Here is a 26,376-nt window from a genome sequence, read left to right on the forward strand (position 1 = left end):
GGTGGGCCCCCCTTTGTTTGCATACCCTTTGTCTACATACCAGTTTACAGAGCCTAGGATGTGTATAAGCATGTGAGGAGATATTCACTGATTTCAACAAGGTGTTCTCCAGAATCGCGGACTCCACCTTTAAAGAGATTTAAAATACACACAATAACTAAGACATTCAAGTAACTTTTTTTTTTTGGGGGGGGCATTTTTATGCTTTATTGATAGTGTGAAGACAGAGTTGAAATGGGGCAGAGAGGGGAGTGACATGCAGAGAACGACCTTTTCTTTTTTTCTTTTACTTCATTTCTTTATTGTATTTTAATGTCAGGTGGACATCCTTCATAAGCCCTTCGGGGTTTCTTTTGTCCCACCCGTGCAATTATGTATGTCTATGCGCATCTTCTTGCCATTTTTTAATCTTGTTTATTTGCACAAATAAAACTAAACTAAACTAAAGTCCTGTAACTTTAAGGGGAGAGCCATGCGGCTCCCAGCCTGCTGCTACCATGCACCTCAAATCCTCTGTAAATGTCCTGTTGGAATCTCCTGAAATACACTTGGAAAACTGATGAAAAGTCCAATCTACAGCCTTTGTCTTTGTCAGCCATGGGAAACAATTCGGCTACCATAGCCATCAGTGAATTAAGGTTTTACCAATGCCCAAGAAATGTACCTTCATATTTCTAGAAACTCATCACCAAATTAGGGCAAGGATTCAATAAAAAACGTCCAATGAAAAAGCAAGAAAAATGTGAAGAGACATGCAATATGAATGATCATCCTGTCATTTTCAAACTGGCAATTTAAAACTTCCAGCAATTAGCCTCTCCCTCTTACCTTGATTTGATTAGCCCTCTGCTCTCTACCTGCGCTGTTGTGATGAGCTCTTTCCTCACATATCTGCAGGCGACCGCGCTTTGATTACATCCGCTTAGTCATTCACTAAGTGACAAGCAGCACACACACACACACACACACACACACACACACACACACACACACACACACACACACACGCACACACACACACACACACACACACACACACACACACACACACACACACACACACACACACACACACACACACACACACAAGCATACATCCCAAACCACAAACTAAACCTCCCTCATTCACTTGTGCAAAAGAACAAAAATCAACTCAAGTTTAGTCAATGTCTCTACCTGCACAAAGTATCCTCTTTATAAACTACATTATCAGTACAAATCCGCTATTGCACACGCACGCACGCACACACACACACACACACACACACATTAATTCTCAGTGATTTCACTGCAATTTGAACATACTTGACTTTTTGACATGCTCCTCCACATAATTTCACCCCTTGAAATCAAATGCGCACCAAGGTAAACGGGAAAGAAAACTCTCCCTGTTTGGCAGCAGTCAATAAGGCGATGAACACGAGGTTGACAATGTGTTTCAGCTGTTTCCTGCTAAAGTTGAGAGAGGACGATCCTACGTGATCAAATTAACAATCTTGATCCAGCAGTATCCTATCTGCTCAGATACCAATGCCATCAGAGGTCATGGAGATAGCTGTGTGTAGGGGTTCAGTGAGCTGTGATTCATGTGCTTGCTGGCCAATGAATATCTTTTGCCATGTGAAATTGCCTAATAAATATGCCCCAGATTGCGTCGACAAGTCTTGACTGGAATATTATATATGGTGGATAATATATAAAATTATATATGGTGTGAAATAACACCTTGTTGCAGCCTGCAGGTCCTGTTCACAATTTAAAAAATATATATAGTTACAGTTATGAATGAATTCTAAATTCTAAACATAAAGATTAAATCACACTGAATTCTTATCATTGCTGAAAGGACTACTTTAACAAATGTACATTTATAATGTAATGGTCTTTCTAAAGTTTGGAACTTCTATCGAAATGCAATCTATGAAACACATGGGAGATGCATTTGCTCTAAAAGAGAAGCCGAAGTTTTCTCTGTGTTTGTGCGCAGATTCTTACTGCCAACTGAAGGTCTCTTTACATTTAAATTCCCCCTTTAGACTTGAAAGCATTAATACAACAAAAAAAGGACTGCTTTTGAAGTGGACTTTTTGTCAGGGCATTTGCGACATGAAAGCGACAAAATAAGACGAACCCCCCCCCCACACACACACACAAACACACACACATACACACGACACACAAACACACACACACGGACCAGCCGGTGGCTCTTCAAAGGCTGCTGTGAAAAAGTAAAATTCAAAGACTTTGTACTATAGTTTGGATCTTTATGTCAACAGCCAAAGGCCTGTTGCAACATTGAAGTTTGTGTAAACACCTCTCACTTGGTTTTTATACACAAACTAACCCTTGCCGACTCACAACATATATGCCTATGCTCTGCCTCTCGTACCCTGTATAAAATAAATGATCTTTTAGTCATTATCATATTGAGTGGTTTAAGAATTAGGTCGGATAATTTGCTGATTATCTCGCAGCATTTCGTCACTGCTGCTGCTAGAGAAAATAACATTACCACAACACGAGACTGGAGAACTAAAATTAAGTTGGATTTGTATTGATCCAATCCATTACTTGTTGTGAACAGAGTAAATGTGGACCATTACTGTGGGGCGTAATGGATAAATGATTGACAGTTAATCAATAATTTTCTCCATTTAGAGATCTGATGTCATCTGTGGAGAGAAAACATGACTTTCATTTGATTTCTTCATTTTGTTTTTTTAGTATTAGGACCAGAGACAAAAACATTTTTTGGGAAAGTTGTTCATTGAGTTGACAACTCCCTTGAATATATTTTCTATATTGGATTTGTCATTGATTTGTCAAACCCATCCTTTTACTGTTGCTAAAATAAAATGTCGGCACAACATACAGAGATTTGACTAATCGAGCTTAATCGATAACGGTGTGAAAACACCAAAAATTTTTGTACTCCTGGAGCAAAAGCCATGGCCTCATTAAAATAAAGGGTTAAACCATTATGCATTACGGTAACGTCCACAATGCAATCCGCCTACAGAGCTATAGATTGTGATAAATGCACAGGTGGACATTTTAGCTCAAATACTGATCAATGGAAGGTCGTGGAGACGGAGGCAGATGGCACGCTACCCCACCCCCCCCCGGAACCAATGACCACATCACTGGAATCCCTCAGGATGTTTTGGCCTCTGGCTCTGCTCCACATTGTTGTGGTCACAGCAGCCCGCTGTGTTTTCCTCGTCTGTATCTGCCACTCCCCCTGTCTGTCTCACTTCACACCTGGTCCTCATCTGCAATCACGCTCACCTGGTCTTCACCTCCAATCAACTCCCCTTCATAACCCGTGGATTCCTTGCTGTCGGCGCCGGATCGTCCAATGCGCTACCGTGTATCCGGACCACTCTCTCCAGCTTCCCGGTTTTTGTCTCCCCCTGGCTCCCTCACCCACTACCTGCTTCCCCTCACCATATATATAATAAACCTTTTTTATATAAATCCTACTTCGTCTCTGTCTGCTCTTGGGTCCAGCATCGTAACCTTAACAGAACGATCCGGCCAAGATGGACCCAGCGGACATCGGAAAGATTCGTGGAGCTCTCGCCGCCCAAGGCACTCAGGTGGCGGAGCACAGCCAAGCTCTCCGGGACGCTATGGAGGCTTTTAAGAATCTCGCTACCCGAGTCACACAGATGGGTGACCAATTGGACTTACTGGTACCCCCCACCACAGCGCCTCCACTACCAGCGGCACCCCCGCCTGCTCTCACTTCCCCGTTACACCTGCCACGAGCTCGTGAGCCATTTATTCCTGCGCCAGAGCGCTATGCTGGGGACATGGGTACGTGCAGAGACTTTTTGATTCAGTGTTTCCTAGTTTTCAGTCAGCAGCCTCTCACCTATCCCACAGAAAAGGCTAAGATCGCTTACATTATGGGGTCACTTAAGGGTAATGCACTAGCGTGGGCTTCGGCATTATGGGACAGTGATTCCCCAGCTAATGACAATTTTGACCTTTTTGTAGCAGAGATGAGGAAAGTGTTTGACCATCCAGTAGAGGGAGGGGACGCCGCCAAGCGGCTTATTTCTTTACGTCAGGGCTCCCGCAGTGTAGCTGAGTTCTCCGTTGAGTTCAGGACCTATGCAGCCAGGTCAGGCTGGAACGACAAGTCACTACGTGGGCTTTTTCTTTCCGGTCTCAGTGAGACAATCAAGGATGAGCTGGCTACTAGGGAGGAAGCTGACACTCTCGATGAAATAATTTCCCTCTCTATCCGGCTGGATAATCGCCTACGCGAGCGGCGTAGGGAGAAGGCGGGCAGCTCCGTGCCTCCGGTTTTCGCTGCTTCCTGTTCCCCACTCTTCCCTAAGACTGCCCTCTCTGCCCCCGTGACGCGTGCTGTCACTGAAGAGGAGCCCATGCAGCTGGGTCGCACACGTCTCACCCAGGCAGAGCGGCTTCATCGGATTAAGACCGGAGTGTGTCTGTACTGTGCGCTGCCCGGGCATCTCATCTCCACCTGTCTGTCACTGCCAAAAGACAGGGCTCGGCAGTGAGGCTCGGGGCCCTGCTGAGCCACGCCCCCTCCGTCCCCGATTCTCACTGTTCTCGCTCACTACTGGATGCCACTCTCCTGTCCCTCGGGCATTCCTTTCCTGTGTCAGCCCTGGTGGATTCTGGAGCGGATGAGAACTTCATTGATGCGGGCTTCGCGTCTCAGGTTGGCATTAAATTGGAACAATTACCCTCTCCCTTAAATGCTAACGCCTTAGACGGCCGTCACCTGGCCCTTATTACCCACCGTACTAAGCCCCTTGAATTAATTGTTTCTGGCAATCACCACGAGATACTTCAGTTTCATGTCATCCTGTCTCCCCTCACTCCCCTGGTGCTGGGGTACCCCTGGCTCAAGCTTCACAATCCCCAATTTGACTGGTCTTCTGGCAAGGTGGTGAGTTGGAGCACGTTTTGTCATTCCACCTGCTTACAGTCTGCCCTGTCTCCGGCAGTGGGAGATGTTCTCTTGCCCAAGGAACCTCCCGACCTCTCCTTGGTTCCCCAAATTTATCATGACCTGGGAGAGGTATTTAGTAAGTGTCGTGCGCTCACCCTGCCTCCTCATCGCCCCTATGACTGTGCCATTGATCTCCTCCCCGGCGCCCCTTTGCCCAGTAGTCGCCTTTATAACTTGTCCCGTCCTGAGAGGGAGGCCATGGAGAAGTACATTAAGGATTCTCTTTCGGCTGGCCTCATGAGACCCTCCTCTTCTCCTGTTGGTGCAGGTTTCTTTTTTGTGGCCAAAAAGGACAAGTCACTTCGCCCATGCATTGATTTCAGGGGTCTCAATAACATTACTGTGAAGAACAAGTATGCGTTGCCCCTCATCAGTTCCGCATTCGAGCCACTGCAGGGCGCCACAGTCTTCTCCAAATTGGACCTACGTAATGCCTATCATCTGGTGCGCATCCGTGAAGGCGATGAGTGGAAGACGGCCTTTAACACCCCCCTCGGCCATTTTGAGTATCTCGTCATGCCTTTCGGCCTAACTAATGCCCCTGCTGTGTTCCAGAACCTGGTTAACGACGTCCTCCGGGACTTTCTCAACCGCTCAGTTTTTGTCTATTTAGACGACATCCTGATTTTTTCCCGCAATCAGAAGGAACACGTCCAGCATGTCCGGCAAGTTCTTCAACGGCTGTTGGAGAACAAGCTATATGTGAAGGCCGAGAAGTGTGAGTTCAGTGTCACCTCTGTATCCTTCCTGGGGTTCATCATTGAGAGCGGGCAAGTGAGGACCTGCCCCGAGAAGGTCATTGCAGTGACTGACTGGCCCATCCCCGATTCCCGCAAGAAACTGCAGCAGTTTCTGGGGTTTGCCAATTTTTACCGGAGGTTCATCCGTGACTACAGCAGGGTGGCAGCCCCTCTCACTCATCTCACCTCCCCTGCCCGCCCTTTTGCCTGGACGCCTGAAGCGGAGGCTGCCTTCTCTAGGCTTAAGGAGTTTTTTTCGTCTGCCCCCATTCTCATCCAACCGGATCCCTCCAGGCAGTTCATTGTGGAGGTTGATGCATCTGACACTGGGGTGGGGGCGGTCCTGTCCCAGCGCTCGGCCTCTGATGAGAAGATTCACCCCTGCGCTTTTTTCTCTCGCCGGCTGGTTCCTGCTGAGCGGAATTATGATGTGGGTAACAGAGAGCTGCTGGCTGTGAAACTGGCGTTGGAGGAATGGCGGCACTGGCTTGAGGGGTCAGAACAGCCGTTCGTGGTATGGACTGACCACAAGAATTTGTCTTACATCCAGACAGCCAAGCGATTGAATTCCCGCCAGGCCCGGTGGTCCCTGTTTTTTGGGCGTTTCAATTTCTCCCTCACCTACCGGCCCGGTTCCCGTAACGTCAAACCAGACGCCCTCTCCCGCCAGTTTGGCACTGTGGACACACCGGGTCCCCCTGACACCATCCTCTCTCCTTCCTGTCTCAGGGTGGCTGCGGTTACCTGGGAGATAGAGTCCCTCATCCGGGAGGCCCAAATCACTGAACCAGACCCGGGCAACGGCCCTCCTAACCGCCTCTTTGTCCCCAGTTCGGTGCGCTCCCAGGTTCTGGTGTGGGGTCACACATCGCGTTTTGCCTGTCACCCTGGCGTGGGTCGCACCCTGTCACTCCTTAAGAGGTACTTTTGGTGGCCAGTGATGGACGCTGACACCCGGGCTTTCGTGCTGGCCTGCACGGTTTGTGCTCGGGCCAAGTCCTCCCATCAACCCCCTGCCGGCCTGCTTCGCCCGCTTCCTGTTCCTGGTCGGCCCTGGTCTCACATTGGCCTGGATTTCGTCACTGGTCTTCCCCCCTCTAATGGCCATACAGTCATCCTCACAGTTGTGGATAGGTTCTCTAAGGCTGTTCATTTCATTGCCCTCCCAAAGCTCCCCTCTGCCACCGAGACTGCCCAGCTGCTCGTGCAGCATGTGTTCCGCCTCCACGGGATTCCCACGGACCTCGTCTCCGACCGCGGCCCCCAATTCATCTCCCAGGTGTGGAAAGCCTTCTGCCGTGCGCTGGGGGCCTCTGTCAGCCTGTCATCAGGGTACCAGCCGCAGACTAATGGGCAGGCGGAGAGAGCGAATCAGGATCTTGGAACCGCGCTGCGTTGTGTGGCTGCCCGCAACCCCTCTGCCTGGAGCGACCATCTCTCTTGGATCGAGTATGCCCACAACTCCATGTCCTGTGCAGCCACCGGCATGTCCCCGTTTGAATGTTCCCTGGGGTACCAACCGCCCTTGTTTCCGGCTCAGGAGGACGACATCTCCGTTCCCTCAGTACAGCACCATCTCCGCCGCTGCCGCAGGGTGTGGAAGGGCGCGCGCACCGCTCTGCTGCGCTCCGCTGAGCAGAACCGGCGCACGGCTGATCGCCACCGGGCTCCCGCTCCTGCCTATCGGGTGGGTCAGCAGGTGTGGTTGTCCTCCAAGGACCTTCCCTTACAGACTGGCTCTAAGAAGTTAACCCCTCGTTTTGTGGGGCCCTTCCCTATTGTCTCCGTCATCAACCCCTCTGCGGTCACACTCAAGCTGCCCCCAGCCATGCACGTCCACCCAACCTTCCATGTCTCTCGTCTAAAGCCAGTCTCCACCAGCCCTCTCTCCCCCCCGGCCGTTGCCCCCCCTCCTCCCCGGGTGATTGACAACCACCCAGCATACACCGTCCGGCGGTTGCTGGACATTCGGCGTCGGGGCAGAGGGCATCAGTACCTCGTGGATTGGGAGGGTTACGGTCCTGAGGAAAGGAGCTGGGTTTCGCGGGGTCTCATTCTCGACCCCTCCCTCATCCGGGATTTCCATCTGGCTCATCCAGAGAAGCTTAGGCCGCCTGGAGGCGTCCATTGAGGGGAGGGTACTGTTGTGGTCACAGCAGCCCGCTGTGTTTTCCTCGTCTGTATCTGCCACTCCCCCTGTCTGTCTCACTTCACACCTGGTCCTCATCTGCAATCACGCTCACCTGGTCTTCACCTCCAATCAACTCCCCTTCATAACCCGTGGATTCCTTGCTGTCGGCGCCGGATCGTCCAATGCGCTACCGTGTATCCGGACCACTCTCTCCAGCTTCCCGGTTTTTGTCTCCCCCTGGCTCCCTCACCCACTACCTGCTTCCCCTCACCATATATATAATAAACCTTTTTTATATAAATCCTACTTCGTCTCTGTCTGCTCTTGGGTCCAGCATCGTAACCTTAACACACATGGGGACAGTGAACAACTTAAATGGGCGAATCAGCACAACATTTCTGACAGGCATAAAGGTGACATGAACCAAACAAATGAACAAAACAAGCTTTTCTTTGAAGGAGCACTGTGCAGTTTTAGGAGAGGGGGATTTGTTTACATTTGCAGAGCCTGCAGATAGTTTACAAAACATATTTTCTCTGTGTTTAATTCTTAGTATTGAATAATTACAGTATATCGTCGTAAAACAAACCTATTTTTGAGGCACATTGAAACCAAATCTAAGACTATAATATTTTTGTAAAGATAACTGTGGGCCATGCTGTTGTAAACAACAACAGAGAAACAGTAACTTGTAAGATTGCTTTCAAACATCAATCAAATGGTTTGCCAATTTTCCTGTGAGTCAAGTTTGTTTATTCATGTATGAGAATATACCTGAGAACATTTTTATTGTTCTGACACAATCAAAGTTACACAGTGCACCTTTAAAACGTTTCACATTAAACTTTTTTTTTTTTTACTTTTTCTGCTTCCGCATATAAAACATATTTTAAAATATCAAAACGTCCTTGCGGGAGACTTGATGGAGGGATGGTCAAGCTTTACCACTGGGGCGATAGATGGGAAAATGTTAATACAAATGTCTTTTTTAAAAGCTCCAATGTTTTTTTTTTTTGGAAAGGCAGACCAATTTAAGATCATATTTTAGATTATAGATTTCTTTGGTCAACTTAAATGAATGGTATATTCAACACATGCTGCCTTTCACTTGGTGTACAAATGTTGACACCAAAGGCAAAATACCAAGAGCAACTAAATAACTCTGGTTGGAAGCCATTTGAATGTTTGTGGCACAGTGAACCCCTACTGCAAAGGGGCCAGCATCCAACAACCCTCTCACTGTAGCTTTTCAACCTCAGGCTTCTTTTCAGGCCATGTTCAACCACCTCAGAGAAATATGGGAACAGATATTTGTATGAACAGCTTTTTGAGTCAAAAGACCTGCAGTTCAACAGCTGCTATTGTCAAGAGTGGAGACCATGATAATGAAAAAGAGGCAATACGCTAGAATACACACACACGCACACCAGCAGCATGCTCAAGTATATAAGGATTCTTTCTCCTTTATCAGACACAAAAGCATACACAGTACACACACACGCACGCACGCACGCACACACAAACACACACACACACACACACACACACACACACACACACACACACACACACACACACACACACACACTAGTATGGAAGGTGATGTTAAGGCAAGGTAAAAGAGGAGGGACAGAGAGAGAGGGGGAGAAAGGTAGGAGTGGTACGCCATATTTGATGACGAATGGCTCTCCATAGGCATCACGTCGCATCCAAATTACTCTTCAAGCGCTGACCCAGCATCAGCTCTCATGTTCCGCCTGTATTAAGCCCTGCTACCACTCAAACTGACCCCAAATCAGCTGACAGTCAAGGTTTAAAATAAGGGCTTTTGAAAAAAAAAATCCTTCATTAAAACCTTCATTTCAAGAGGAGAAACTTTACTTTGCGCCCTTGACATTTCCTTAATGGTGAATCTGGGGTCATGATTTGCACCCCCACTCACAATGTGCTTGTGGATGATTGATGACTCATGCAGAGCAGACAGACTACTGGGAATACAGTGGAGGGCTCTATACATATTCCATAACACAGCAACCTTTCGTGTAACTGCAAATGTTCTAAATCAGTAGATCGGCTTATGACACAGTGTGGTTTTTAATGCAGAAAAGGATATGGGACATTTTTGTATAATATCTTTGAGAAATTGTTATTTTTTTTAAAGTCAAACCAAAAAATACTATGTGGTCTGTGTTGAAATGCTCCAGATAGACCGTCATCATAGTAACTGCTTTTTAATCTGCAATTTTAAAAATGAGAGCAAAATCATCTCACAGCAGAAATCTATAGGCAAGCATTCAATTCAATTAAACCGACATTTTAAAGAAAACATGCCTAAAGTAAACTAAACTAAAAACTAAACCTGTCAAATTGTCCATGTTTTTAATGAGCTGTTTTCTGTTTTCTGCACCTCATTCTCTTTGTGGCATTTTTTTCTCTCTCTCTCTCTCTTTCTCCAGACAACTCCCACTGGGTTACCACAGCTTGATTGCATTTGAACGGTCTGCTAGTCATCGCAACCCACACACACACACACACACACACACACACACACACACACACACACACACACACACACACAGTTTGCCTGTGGTTTGTCTGTATAAATACAATATCTAATAACCACTAAAATATGTTTCTAATAGAAGGATACAGTTCACTGCTTTAATGAGGAAAAAAATGAAACTCTCAGCTTAAGCATAATGGTTGCAAAAAAAATTAGCTTGTAAATGTGAAAAAAATGCAACCAGAAAATATATATTTTAATGCGACTGGTCCACAAGACATGTTGCCTTTCACGCAACATAGACTAGGTAATTGGATGCGGACAGATGGGTGGATGTTTTGGGTGAAAAAAAAGCTTGATACTTAAATTTAAAGTTATTGTGTTTTCCTAGTGAATCCGTTTTATTTATTTCACAGATTGAGTCCTTAAATGACTTACTGACGTTGAGATGCTGTATCTAGTCAAACTGGTAGTCTTTCAACACAGTAAAAACATCCTCTTTTCTCCATAGGTGGCCTTACCTCTCTGTACATGAGGTAAATAACTCACGTGATTGTTATGTCACATCAACACTGCCGTTTTACTGGTATTCACTTGAAGTAACCTTGACTGTATTTAGCAGTCTTTTATTTACAGACACACAGATAATCTTGGGTGTGTGTTGTTGTTCTAGCATCATTCTCTCTCTCTCTCTCTATCGTTCTTCACGTATCCTTCTTAATCACCATTTCTCTCTCACACTCTCTATGCTCACTGACCGTTCACCCACAGCCAACCTGCATCAGGAACTCATTTATCAAAGCCCACAGTAGCTGTTGGTGTCTCGCAATTCCTGCTGTGTGTCTCCAGCCTCTTTCAACGTATATATGCCGATTTAAAGGTGGAGTCAGCTATTCTGGAGAACACTCGTTGTCAAAATCACTTTTTGGTCCAAATCAGTGAATATCTCCACAGGATCCGCTATCTGTCCGTACTGTGTGCACCGGAAAAAAACAACTGGTGTTAATACAAAGCCTAGGCTCTGTAAACAGGTATTTAAACAAAGGGTTGTAAACAAAGAGCCCACCGTATAGCTAGCAACATACCCGTTTACAGAGTCAAGGGTATGGTAAGGTTTCGTGTTAGCCATATTATATATAAGTCTCTCAAATGTATTTCCTTCACGCTATATTTATCGAAATTGCCCCCAATTCAGACAAGACAAACTGGCGGAATTGAGGCGGCACAGGGGAAAAAAAGTCATTTTGGCTGAGTTTTAGATAGAGTATTACAGGCGTATCCTGTAGTTCCATAATGCATGACAGCCAATCATTGAATCCATCTAAAAAATTGTTTATTTAAATGCTTCACTGTGAGCTTTGTCATTGAGGAAGGAAGCCATTTACTCTCAAAACGACATCCTCTCAGTATGAGTGCAGCTCCAGCCAGCAGAGATAGCACAAGAGGTTGTATGCGTTATTCAACTCTCATATGTACGAGTAGTACTGCTGCTTGTCTCCTTCAGTTTTTCCTTTGAAGAAATGTGTGTCAATGAAGGCTCAACTCATCTGGGTGGTGTATATATAGCACTGTATATACTGTATATATCTTAAAGTTGGATCGCAAGTTTGAAAGACTTCTACAAAAAAAAGTGCCCCTATATACCAACCAACACTTGGCATATGCTCTGAGGCAACAAACGAAGGCACAACACCTACTAGTTCAAGGTGAAACACTGAAACATTGTGACTTGAGTTTTGTGTTTGTATTTCTGAAGAAGCAATCCCAGCAGGAAACCGTTCTGTCTGTCTGTCTGTTGTTGTTGCTGTGGATGCTGTCACTGTGCCGATGCTCATAAAAATTCAATTGGACTTCATCAACATGGCATGCTATCAAATGTTAAATATTCATCAATGCATAATATATATTGAGTGTTTTTATTTCTTAGAGGTTGAGTTTATTGTCTGCACGAGCTGCAGCTGTGTAGCAGCACAGAGACAGGGAGGTAAACTGAAGTCATTTCAGCCAGGTACTCATTACTACTGACTACAACAATTTTAAATTCTTCTAAATGTTTCTTTACCATCATGCAACGAACTCCCCCAAATGACATTGTAAGAGGGATTTTGTGGATTTGGGTTTCCAGGGGCTTTAACGTTTTTTTTTCTTTCAACACAATGTGCGTGTTTTGCACATCATGAAGTACTGTATAAGTAAATATGTGTGCTCGCTGTTTGCAGGTAAGCAATACTGGCTGAGTCTATAGCCTCGACAGGAATATATCAGGGCCATCCATCTTGCTGTACTTCCAGGCTTCACCGAGGATCAGGACACCATGCCAACACTGTTTGTCTCTCTATGTCTCTCTCACAGTTCATCTATCATGGGAAAACAATGCCAATGTCTGTATTCACACCTCTCTACAATAATTCTACAGTGCTTGAACTGTTGACTTTCATGCATTTCTCACCATAATGATTCCCATAGGACAAAACAGTATGTTCTCTTTCCTCTTTCACAACAAGGTCACAAGTCAGGGTTAGCAAAAAAAACAGAAGACTATAAGCGCGTAAAAACAGGATCTGGAACAGAATACCAGGTCCTATAGTTACTTCTGTGTGACATTTGGGACGATAGTTTAACATTGTACAATTAATTGGGATGTGAAAAGATGCCAGCAGCTGAAAAAGCAGTATCCTGGTTGTCTCGGGAAGTGTCTTGTTCTGCCCACACTTCTCATTAAAAACCAAAATAAACATGTCTATTATGTTTTAATGAGAATGTATTTTGATGGGGGGAAAATCATTCAGGTTTAAAATCTTTATGCAGTGTCATTAATACACTATAACTGGCCAGTTATTCTGTGTGGAAGACACTGCAGTGCCAAAAAGACCTGAAAAATATCTAAAATAAGACAGTATGCTGAAAATACATGCTTTGTGTGTTTTCGGGAACAGGGGTTTTCCCAACACCAGAAACTGTCAAACATGGCAGCAGTGCCAAAGCTAAGCCAAAAATACCCCCTCTTCAGCGAGGATAGGCTTACTGAATATTTCAAGCAACTAGATTGAAAAACGAATAAATACATTTATAACAGTATGACATAATGTGCCTTTTTCCCCCCATTGAAACTGGAAATGTTAAGTTAATTCCATGGCTTTTAGGACAGGAGAGATTATAAAAAAAACAATCAGTTACATTTTAATTCATCGTTTAGGGATCTTTATCTGCAAATCTGACCAGCAAACACAACACATCAGACTTCTATATGCATAGTAATAATTGGCCAGTGCCATCCCATTGGATGTTCTAACAAACCCATATGCTGTATGTTTCATGTTTTACAACAATGTTATTGGCATTTTTTTTCGAATAGTATCTTACAGACATCTGTGGTGACCTTTTCTAGCTCGAAAAAAAGATCGAAGTGTATATGGTGAGAGTGTGGTTGTCATGGAGTGTTTCTTTGTCACAGCACCTTGAGGACTTTGAACTGTATGCCTAAGAACCAGTAGGGATTCAAAGTCTCTCTCCCTTGCGACTGAAACACCAACATCAGAAATCAAGTGTGCCTCTTCAAGCGTAAAACCTTGGACTAAAAAAAATGTAAATCTGTTCCCAGTATCTGAATCTTAGCGGAATCACAAGATGACAAGCCTAAAGCCATAATGTGTAACCTTTTGATTAAAATGAATGTCAAGCCATAGCCAAAGAAGTTCCACGTCAAGGCCATATACTGGCAAAAGTAGGAATTGGATATAATGGAAATCTTGACACATTTTGAGGTACTTTTAATAATAAAGAACATTTATCATAAACTCACATTGATTTACAGTAACAATAGCTTTGTGGAGTGTGGGTATATACTGTACTTCATACCAAACTCAAAAAGTGCTTAATTGTCACATGATGACCCCTCTCCAAGTATTTATTTCATCCTACAAAAGCGTAATCGAAAAAATGTAAGACCTTTGTAAAGGAAGTTCAGAAACGCAATACATTTAAGGCCTTATTTGAGAAAGTTAGATTCAATGTGGTGTTTTTTCTATGCTTTAAAGACCCCACGGGTAAACCCTGTAATAGGGAAAAAAATAATTTGTGTTATTTTTTTTTGCTCTTACCTTTCTGTAGACCATCATGTTGGGGGTGTCGTCCTCTGGGTCTATGGTGCTCATGGACCTCATGGACAGCATGGGTCTGCTCTTTGGCGTGTGGACAGGTTCCTCCAAAGGTTCCTCTTGTGGGTCATCTTGAGGTTCCTCTGGCCCTTCATCTGCCTCTGTAGCCTCCACGGTGCTGGGAGGCTCCTGCTGCTCTACCTCCTCTACCTCCTCCGCTTGGAACTGCTGTGGTGCCTCAGCCATCACTACTGTCTCTCTTTCACGTCTCCTCTCCGCTTTAACTGCACAGGTCTTTCAATTCCTTCCTTCTTTATGTCCTTTTGTGTGTGTGTGTGTGTGTGTGTGTGTGTGTGTGTGTGTGTGTGTGTGTGTATGTGTGTGTGTCCTTCTCCTTAGTGACTAGAAAGCTGCTGACAAGAGAGGGAGAGAGAAAAAGCGAGAGAGAGAGAGTGTGAAATTAGACGGTACAACTCCAGCCCCCAGTCTCACCATCCCTCTGTCTTATTGGTGGCATGTTCTGTCAGCAGGCACAGGATGGATGAAATGAAGGCATCATAAATTGTCCTAGTTTTCTGTCTTATCTCTCTCCTGTCGCTCCTTTCCCTCTAGCTGTCACACCAGATTGAAGTAACAGGAGAGTATATGGGGGAAGACGTGTTGGAGTTGTTTGCTCTTTTCCATGTCCCTGCGGCTCCTCCCTCATCGAAATCATTTATGAGATAGAACGCCATTACAAGTGTGTTATATGGATAGAGATATTATGGCATGTACATACTTGGTTTACAAAGAGGAGTTAAAATGCTAAAATAATAATTCTAATACGTATAGTAAATAGTAAACATTAAATAAATAAAATATTAAAACTTTACATCATTTAAAAGAGAATTCATTTATTTTTAATTTATTTAATGTTTTTAATTATGACTTAATTGTAAAAGAAAATTTAAAAAAAATAACTTACAGGTAATCAAAAACCTTTGCAACCTGCATATTCACCTCATACCACATTAATGTGCGACACGTTAGATTTTAACCAAATTAATTTTCAAAAACTCAAGAGGAAGCATACATTATTAACTGGCTTATGGAAAAGTCAGACACAGGAAAGGAGTGTTTATTGAGGAGAGGGAAGATTTAATAAGATTGAGGCCAGATACAAAGAGTGTGCAGTTTAATAGAAGACTAAATTGGTAGAGTTGGTGAGAGTTAGTGTGATGTGAAGTGAGTTGATGCCCCCACCCAAACAGTGTCTCCTGCCTCCATCCATTTCTCTGTCCTTGTCAGAGTGAACTAGTGTCAGCAACCCCGGGGCTTATTGCATCCCAACCACAACTCTCTCCATGTACAGAAGAAGAAACTGCACTTTACTTCCTCATCAAAGCACATGTAATCTCTCAGCCATTCAAATCAGCTAAAGAAATTATCCATTTGAATTTGACACATTGTACCCTTACATCGATAGTCAATTCAAATGAATTGGTATTCTATAGTCTTATTGAGCAGATATTCTACAATTTGAAGCCATTTTACAGGATGTATCATTGCGAGTCCCACAAATAATTCTGTTTATGTTGGCAATTTGATTTATCTCAGGAAATACTTTTTGGATAAGTAGAGAGAGAGAGAGAGAGAGAGAGAGAGAGAGAGATTTGTTTTTCATTTTGCAGCTCGTAAAAAGATGAAACAGAAGCCCGATAGAAGTTTGTTACGTGTATAGTCAAAACTTAGTGATTGAACTGCCAGTAAAAATCTTCCTTCCTTGCCTTTCAAGTGATGGGGCCTCACCTCTCGTTTGAAGGCAAGATGATGAAAAGTGAATACTTTTAAGAGGATCAATGAATGTTCATCGGGCAACTGTTTGATACATGGAATCTGAAAGCTTTTGAACGGCATCAAAAAGGAGCGCATCTGTGCCACATGGAAGATTCAGTTTGCATCTGTATTTCCCTCAGTCCTAATACATAGCAATCTCCAGAAGAATAACATTTTGAACAAACTAAGGATAAAAAAATTGTGAAAAAGCAAGAACAAAACAGGAATCTCTAATCTCTAATGTTTATAATAAGAAAACCCAAGAGTATCTCAATGTTTCTTTTGACAAAGTCTCTTTTGGCCTGCTCCCAAGAAGTACAATTAGTTGTCGGTTTCTCTCTCTGTTTGCACTATTAAGACACAGGTTTTGCACTATTCTAATCCGATTAAACAGAATTTAATTAAAAGGATATAGTACACCATTTAATCTGCCAGAAATAACTAAGGTCTCAAAGCTAGATGTCATTGGGCCTTCTTTATAATCCCATATTTCAAAACATAGTTACAGTTGTATTGCAAATATCACACAACCAAAAACCAATTACCGCACTGTTAAACTGGGGCTTCTGGGGACCTCTGGGGGGTCTTGGGCCCAAGGAGCAATGGCCGCCTCGGATAAGCAGCAGGATAATTAGCATCAGCACGTTGAATATTTTGTTCTCTGATCCTTTGTTTCAAAGGGATAGTTTTGGCATTGTGGGCGAATTGGGCTTTGCACAAAAAGGAACCAGGGGACAACAGCACATCACACAAGCAATAGTTAGATCATTTCCTGTTTAACACCACAACTTGTTGTTATCACAATTTAACACGTTTTTGAATATCGTGAATTAACTGGATCTATTTTACATGTTAAATAATGATTGTTAGAGGTGCTGGTAGGCGTATTCTGTTACCTGTGGACAGAACCAAGCTAGCTGTGTCCCTCCATTTCCAGTATTTATGTCGGTATTTTTGACCGTGTGTTAGCTGTTGTTTCATATTTATCTTACAGACACTTCTGTGGCATTAATCTACTCTGACAAACAAGCAAGCATTTGTATTTCTCTAAGCATATAGCTTAACAAAAAGACCCAGGAGCAAAGGGGAAACCCGCTTGGCTCTGTCCAGAGTTTATAAGACTGTCTGCCTGCCAGCACCCCTTAAGCTCACATAGCCTACTATATTAACCAGCAGTATGCCATGTTTAATCTGTACACAAACAGAGAAAGAAGTTTGGAGGTTTTCAAGCTAACAAAGAGAGTGACTGAGATCAAGCATATTTGTAAAAGTATTCCTTTTAACCACATTGGTTTTTATCCTGCATCCACCTTTCCGTAAGTTATCCTACATGACACGTTATTATATCAATGGAGATAGCAGCTAATGCTAATGTCAAAATGAATGTTGAACCTTTAGGTGGATGCAAACCCACTCAACCCAATTATAGGCTAAGCGCCTGCTATGAACTTCAAGTAGAGTAGAGCATTGCTTGTCTGTGTGGAAGCAGATGTGTGTGTGTGTGTGTGTGTGTGTGTGTGTGTGTGTGTGTGTGTGTGTGTGTGTGTGTGTGTGTGCGTGCGTGCGTGTGTGTGTGTATGTGTGTGTGTGTGTGTCCAATTTCTTTAATTGTCTATGTTGCGTGGGAGTCAACATGCGTTACGCACAAGTCGCATGAAATGTATTTTTTTATTATTGCATTTTTTCATCTCTACAAGCTCTTTTTTACAACGAATATGCTTAAGCTAAGACTCTCTTCTTTTTTTCGGCATCATTAAAGCAGTGAACTGAATCCTAGTGGTTAATAACGTGTGTGTGTGTGTGTGTGTGTGTGTGTGTGTGTGTGTGTGTGTGTGTGTGTGTGTGTGTGTGTGTGTGTGCGTGTGTGTGTGTATGTGTGCGTGTGTGCGTGCGTGTGTCTGAGAGAGTGGCGTTTGCTTTTGCTATTGGCACAGTCATTTAGCTATACATGTTAACCGACTCTTTAGATCAATAGCAACCATTAGCCAGCTGTTTGAGAGTGATCATATAACAGCCATTCTGTGCATGATGGAGGCTTCAGAGGGCAGCTATGTGTGAAGAACACAACTGTGTTTGAAAAACCCAAATGGGACAATATTGTAATGCCTTTCTGAATCAATGGCTCTCAACCCACTATACCTTCATTAGAGGCATGCCATCTGCTAACAACAGGTACTCCAAACTTGGCTGACGACGAATAAAAAAATGTCGGATTGGGGATGCCAAAGTGCAAGGTGTTTTGCATACAAATGAAAAATTTTCCGGTCAAAAATAGGCTCATTATGTGATCTCCCCAAGATCAGGAAATGATTTGATGATTCAGAGCGGCGTCCTCACCTCACCGCCGTTTGAATTGCTGTAGTCGACCTAAGTGCTTTTTAAAAGAGATTCATGTGTCAGTGTGTTCGCCTTACGGCAGGACACAGCAGGCAAAGAAAATTGTATTTCCAAGCACTGGTCAATTTAGATTTTTCTTTTTCTTTTCTATTTTGCTTCCATAACATGATGCATGTCTTCTTTCACACTAGTATAAATGAAAGGTCCAAAATGTACATGTGTTTGCGTCTATTTCTTGGCCATTATCTGAACATTCATTACAATGCACTGAAGGGATTTGTTTTGCTGGACATACTGTAATACACAAGACATGCAATTTTAGCAAATCAAGTGATGACTAAGAGGGAAAAAAACATGGCATTTCTTTTTCAGAACGTTTAGGGTTATTATTCTAAATTTAGCTGATTACACTATAATAAGAGCCCTCTTCTCCTCAACCGATTCTGTGATTAGAAGAAGTACAGTACAAGAACATTACGTGTGTGTGTGTGTGTGTGTGTGTGTGTGTGTGTGTGTGTGTGTGTGTGTGTGTGTCCGCTTTCATTATCCCTCTGGACCCTTTACACACACACCCACACACACATACATACACACACACACACACACACATACATACACACACACACACACACACACACACACACACACACACACACACACACACACACACACACAAGTTCCCTTCGCCACCCATCCTCTACTCTCCAGGCGAGGCTGTCTGAGATGTTTTACAGGGTGGGGACAGCTGTGATATAAAGGAAGCCATCAATCCAGCAGACTACCATCTTTATGCCAAGAGCTTGGGGAATAATGACAACGGTTCTGTTACAAAAACAGGAACAAATCAAATGCATTCCACAGCTGTGACATTTGACTCCAACATCAGCGGGCTCTGTCCATGTGATTACCAAAACATAGATATACTGAATGATTTGTGCAAAGACCAATCATCTTAATGTGTCACATTTATTATTTAGGAGAAAAAATTCAAATCAAGGTTAAATGAATTCAAATGAATGATTTTCGGCTGCTTGATACAATAAATAAACTCGACTCACTACACAAGCACACTGCAAAGAGGGTTTCAGCAACGCCCCATTGAACTTAAGTGGAAGTTTCACAAAGACAAAATCCTTTATATTAGCACACGAAGAGCAAAGTATTAGTAGCCTATGTGCATACTTAAAGGTGGAGTCTGCCATTTTGGGGAAAGCTTGTTGTCACAATCAGTGAATATCTCCTCACATTCTGCCACAACAAAAACCCAATGTTAATACACAGCCTATAGGCTCTGTAAATGAGTATGTTGCTATATTGCTAGCATACCAGTTTACAGGGCCTAGGCTGTGTATTAATATCAGACCCCCCCCCCCCCCCCCTCCACACACACACACACACACACACACACACACACACACACACCGGATGTCTGAGTTTATCTCAAAGGTGTTGGATGGGGGTGTAGGTCAGGCTTCTGTAATTTTCAATCATATTCTTTCACAATAAACTTGGGAAATCTTTTCTTCATGGAACTGCTAATGTGTATGCAGGTCAATGTCACGTGCCTCCAAAGTGAGAGGCACTATTTGTTTAACTGTATGCTGGAGCACTGACATTTCTCTTCATTCAAACTAAGGGCCCCAACCCAATTTACCATTGACACATTACTAATTCTAAAAGCCCACATTTTGCTATTGAACCCCAATGAAAAATCTAAATAACATCCAAATGTTAAGGTTGTGATGAATCGCAAGACTGAGGCTCAAATCTCCAACATAATAGAAGTTTGGACACTTAAGAATTGATGGATAGTGATACACATCCACATATATAGGCTACATCGCTTTCTCAACAGCTGTCAGTTGTGTATATCCTCAAAGGACCACTGCTGTCCCCAAACACTCTCACACAGCCAACAGCGCTGCAGCCTAATTTAGACTCTCTCTCAAACACACACACACACACGGATGTCATCCATCAGTTAGGTTTCAGACGGTTGCGTGCACGTTCACCAAACGCACATACAGTGCACTGCACATTGTGCCACTGAACTGAGCAGCACACACCACACACACCTTCATGTTTCTCTCACACACTCACTCTCATCCTAACAGATGTACACACAGTAGACAAACACACACACACTGACACCACACACTCACGCGCATTCATTTCAAACACAGTGCCCTTCGAGTGTCACTCAACTTTTACAGCCGAGCGCACACACGCTTACGTCTCTCTATCACAGGTGGGATTAACAGCACATGTACGCGCAAACCCCCGCGAACGCACTCACCTCCAAAATATAGGGTACTGTAACAACATTCAACCCATTCACACTCTCACATTAACATCGCAGCGCTCACTGTTTGAACAATTATCAGCGTAGAAGAAATGCATTCCTCTTTTAAGGATGTCTCTATCTCTATGGAATAATTCACTCAGCAGCATTCTCTCATTCTCACTCTCTTTATCCCCTCTTCATCCTTACCTCTGCGCTGGCTTCTGACTCTCCCTCTCTCTTGGAGCTCCGAAGCCAAAAAACCGGCTTCACCGACCCACCGAAGCTCTACACAGTGGGGAGAGAGAGATAGAGGGATTGAGAGAGATAGAGGCTGTGATGTAGCTGCTCTCTCTCTCTCTCTCTCTCTCTCTCTCTCTCTCTCTCTCTCTCTCTCTCTCTCTCTCTCTCTCTCTCTCTCTCTCTCTCTCTCTCTCTCTCTCTCTCTCCACCAGTAACGGGCAGTCGTCGTTCCTGGTGTGTTTGTGTGTGTGTGTTTGTGTTCTGCATTTCCCAACAATGTGAGGACATTGCTTAGCTCACAGTATGTGGTCTGTCTCATTAACAATCTAAACAATAACAATAAAAGCTGATTCAAACTTGATTTACTTACTGGGTATGTCATACAAATGTATTTTGGAAGTCTCATTAAAACAGGGGGAAATACAGTAATAACAATAAGGACCACACCTTGGTTGATGATATACTTGAATGCAACCATACAATTGGTCGTTAATCCACCTCCTATGTGGGTGCTAAAGGTTGGTCCACTACAGTTGTTGAACCGTTCAAATGTTGCTTTCAGTTTGTGGTTTTTGGTTTTGGTTTTAGAAATGAAGTGAAGAGAGGGTCTAAGCAATAAACATAGAGGGTGTCTATGCAGTGCAGATTGTAGGGCCCCCTCTAAGCACATTTTTGATTTGTGCAGATATCGGGCTACATAAATAAAATCCACTTTGCTTGACTGAGACCTTCCCGGCTTTGAAATTCAGAGTTGGTCACATTTGTTAGCGTCTGTATACAGGATATGAAATTATATGGAAATACAAACCAGGAAAGTAAGTGTGTATCTTTGTGTGTGTGACTTGTGGTTACTCTGAGAGACTGAGAGACCAACACAAACACACACACACACACACACACACACACACACACACACTCTTGTTGGCTTGGCTATATTACATTTATATCATGAGAGACTTCAACAAAAATGTTTAAGAATGAACAATTAATTTATTGAAATGTGCTGGAGATATTAAAAGAGTCTTTGGCGATTATACCCCATCGCAAAATCATCTGAAGGGGGCAGTGAAATCCTGGGCTGAGCTCCCTAATTGGGTAATATGTGTGCATTATAAGCATATAATCATTTAAGATAACGTGATTATAAAATGTATTTACCCACAGCAGAATGTAACACTATTGTTTAAATACATACACTTCTTTTTAAAAAGGATAATAAAATCATCATGAAGGAGAATGGTATTTTACAAACCTTCTCTTCACAAATAGTGCTGTGCAATTCACTCAGTTACTCTTCAAACAAGGAAAAAGAACATAACGCAGCTGAACTCAGATAACGTGAGTGTTACATTATTGCAACCAGTTATATTAGTGCTGCTTTTTAAAATCTTTACGCTTTAACTTGAGCAAGATATTTGGTGCAAAGTCACTTGAGTTTCTGTGAGTGTAAAAACCGCATGTGTGACTTGTAGGGCAGAATAAAGCAGTTGTACTTATTGATTTGTATTTGTACAAGGAAAATATCCCAAGAATTTTTTTTTTTTTGAGAAAATATTCTACCGGTGTGCGACTTTTATTGGTGGAATTTGCATTTAAGTATTTGAGATGGTATAACGGTAGTTTTGTTTTTGTGGGATAGGGGGGAGGGGGGGAATTTACAAAGTTTGCAACTCCAAAAAAAAGTTCTCAGTGACTACAAATTTACTGTTACACATGTGAGACTCTTTCTCTACAACAACAAATGTACTGATACCCACGTATGACTCTTTTCTTCAACTACTGATTTGTTTTGCACCAAATTTACCTCCATAGGGAGTGCACATGTGAGTGTTTGGAATGTATATGTGTGTGGAATGTATATGTGTGTGGAATGTATATGTGTGTGGAATGTATGTGTGTACGTGGAATGCATGAGTGATGCAGCATTTAGAACAGAACAGAACTCTTCTGTGACATCAGCATTCTTCAATCAGAGTGACTTCAGCCAGAAGCTCATTTCACTCCTAGACTCTGAAGAAGAAAGACATAACAGACAAAGGAAAGAAAACCTGAAGTTATTTCAACACAGATAGGTATGTTTTAATCAACAATCTAAGTCAATGTACTCAAGTACTGTTCTTACTATATTGTACTATATAATCTTAACTCAAACAGTTACAATATATATAGTATTAATATATATATATATATATATATATATATATATATATATATATATATATATATATATATATAGTATTAATATATATATATATATATATATATATAGTATTAATATATATATATATATATATATATATATATATATATATATATATATATATATATATATATATATATATATATATATATATATATCGATTAATTAAAATAATCAAATCTCGTATCTCATAATAAATAGTGAGTAATGTGCACTACTCAAAAACAAGCAGAATTGTCATGTTAAGGGAAAACAATTGGTAGAATTGGTTGGGTGATAAGTGACAATAACAAGGTCTCTTGGTTGCAGTTACTCAGGTGTGAGTAAAGCTTTAGCCTTATGCTTTAGGTGGTGTTGATTGCTGCTATATTGATTAAAACATAAACCAATCTCTTCATCAGAGACAGATGAATTACTTAAGACCAAGTAGCACAGAAGATAATTCATCTGTTGATTCTGCCTAAAAATGAAAACCTTCATGAGATCATATCAATTGTGAAAAAGTAATGATGGGTAGAAATGTGGCATTAAAAAGGGGGAAAGCACAAAATAAGATAACTAATGTAACATTTGAAATCTTGTGTAAGTTTCTTACTTTTAGATTGTGTCTGCCATGTAGACACAACTACATGTGTGGTGAAATGTGTCAACAGCAGCAGTTTATAAAATATTAAAGCAGTGAGGCTTATAAAATAATATCTTAGGGTCACAGCCTCCAGTGGGTCCTAAAACCACCAATTTATTATTTTTTAAGTCCACCAGTTATTTATATAGTGATTTATTCATCACTATACTATACATTGATTCACAGGTGCTTGCTTGGTGGTGACCCTAGTACTAGTAGTAGCTATATCTTACAATTTGTCATATGGTTTTTTTCCTGCAGAATACAAAAGTCAAACAAAGCTCTCTGGCTGGATCGAGAAAAAATGGAGGACGAGGCAGAACTTTTCAAAGATTGTGAAACAGATTCAACCTCAAGAAACTCCAGCAAGGAAAGCATCTCCTCTGCTTCCTCTCAGATTGTCTGTGAAGTCACCACAAAGATACTGGATCGGGCTGCTGGCAATGTCAGTGAGCTGATGCAGTCTATCTCCTGGTGGGAAACTGAGGAACTCTCTAAGTTAGATGACAATGAAGGTCAATTCTTAACAGCTAGTGGCACCAATGAAAAATTGGAGTGGCAGTTGCAAAAGTTCTTTCACCTCCGGCGAGTTTTTGAAGAGAACCAAGAATCGACTCTGGCCCTTGAGATGGATTCAACATCAGGACCATCAGGGCAAGAAGGCCATCATGGACCTACAACTGAAAGGAAGGAGGAGAAATGTGTTAGCAGAAATGAAAGCAAACTGTATAAAAAGATGAAGTCTGCATGGAAAAGCTGCTTTAAATGGAAGCCAAGCAAGAAGGTCACAAAAACAGACTCTCCACCAGTACCCTCAGAACAGGATGGGCATTTTGAACCTTCACAGTTCTGCCTGAGAGCTGAGCAAGATGTGGCTGAAATTAAAGAGCCAACCAGCAAACCACCAGCTTACCTGCCACCCGACTGTGCAACTCCTAAAGAGGCGACTCCCACTACTCCACTGTCCTCAAGTGATGACATCAAAGCTTCTGAGAAACCAGACCTGATCTCTGTCCCCCTGGAACTGGTAGATGTTGAGGATGAGGACAGCTCACAAAAACAGAAGGAAGAGGTTGGAGGCGAAAATGAAGCAGCAGCAGTAGTAGCCCAGCTCCCTGGCCTGAAAAATGCTTTCTTTAATATAATCAAGGGATTCTTTGACAGCCTTACTGAAGAGTAAGTTCATTTTTTTCTCACTGAAAATCCTATGTACATTGTGAAATGTCTAGTGTCCTTTTTTGTGTTTTAACTTTTGTTCAAATGTTGTTGTTGTTTCTTTCTTGTAAAGGCAGCGGAGGCAAATGAGTCTATGTGTTTACCACATTGAGGTAAAGAAGAAGCTGGCTGAAATGAGTACAGAGGTGCTGAGGCTCTTCATGGAGACCATTATTGAAATGATCTCATTAGCCATCAAGCAATTTGCTCCCCCAAATGGTAACTTGAGCACAGGGAGTCTCACTCTTTCTCAGGGATGTGGGAAAGAGATGGCTGGCAAGAAATTGCCCTCTGAGCTATTCAGGGAGAAGTTCGACATTCCTGAAGACAAACTTCAGCTGAGTTTAAATGGTTCCTTTGGCAAGGCATTCTGGGATGTGGTTGGTGAGGACACATCAATCAGCACGACACCAACATTCAACGAGGCCATTGTCAGAAAGATCACAGATAAAGTCAACTCTGTTCTGTCAGACACCATAAAAGCATCGTTGGATGGAAATTCCTCTAAAGTCCATGGTGCCAGGTGCCGCCAGTTCATAAATTGCAGAGCATGCAGAGAGATGTCGACAGGAGTTATCCAGACACTGAAGTCTGTCATCATAGGCCTAGGTACACCAAGAAAGAAGGCAATTCAGACAGTCAAGACACAGAAACAGATAGATCAAGAGAGTAAAGGAGACAGATCAACAGGTGCACATACCATCGATGTCCACCAGAAGAGGACAAAGTGGTGGAGCTGCCTACACAAATGGCGGAAGACTAAGATCCAGCCTGATTCAGTTAAACTAATGGACGAGGCTGTAGGGTTGACTTCTGGTGAATTTCTATCTGGACAAACACACTCTTCGTCTCCTCCAGCCACATCCAGCATCTCATCTGTGCACTCCATCAGCCTGAACTCAGGCACCCTGGAGTTAAATCATAATGAAGAAGATGAGGACACCACATTAGGGAAACCTCTGAACACCCCATCTTCACACTCAATCTGCTCGTCTCCATCAGCATGCCATAATGTAATGGTTCCAGATTACTGCGAGGGCCCTTCCTTGTCCAAACCTCTGGCCAAGGTGAGAAGCTCTTCTTTTCACCAGTCTGGTGACTCTGGCGATGGCAACATTCAGAGTGTTGCTGGGACGGATGAGGTTGTGATGTCTGCTTCTGACACTGACAAGAGCTGCCGTCTCTTCTGCTGC

The 26,376-nt window shown here is 42.9% G+C and overlaps 1 protein-coding gene across 1 annotated transcript in view; it reads right to left on the reverse strand.

Moving 5' to 3' along the window:
- The window catches only part of LOC307266275 (regulator of G-protein signaling 6-like), a gene marked incomplete at both ends in the record, with an annotated part of 80,748 nt that extends 66,035 nt beyond the window's left edge, over nucleotides 1–14,713 (reverse strand). Inside the window, one exon of the mRNA XM_080048251.1 lies at nucleotides 14,471–14,713. Within this exon, the coding sequence (XP_079904377.1) occupies nucleotides 14,471–14,713 (243 nt within the window). The remainder of the gene's footprint in view (nucleotides 1–14,470) is intronic.
- Nucleotides 14,714–26,376: the final 11,663 nt, after the last annotated feature.

The sequence above is a fragment of the Ammodytes marinus genome, assembly GCF_949987685.1.
Source record: "Ammodytes marinus genome assembly, chromosome: 19".
NCBI lineage: Eukaryota > Metazoa > Chordata > Actinopteri > Uranoscopiformes > Ammodytidae > Ammodytes > Ammodytes marinus.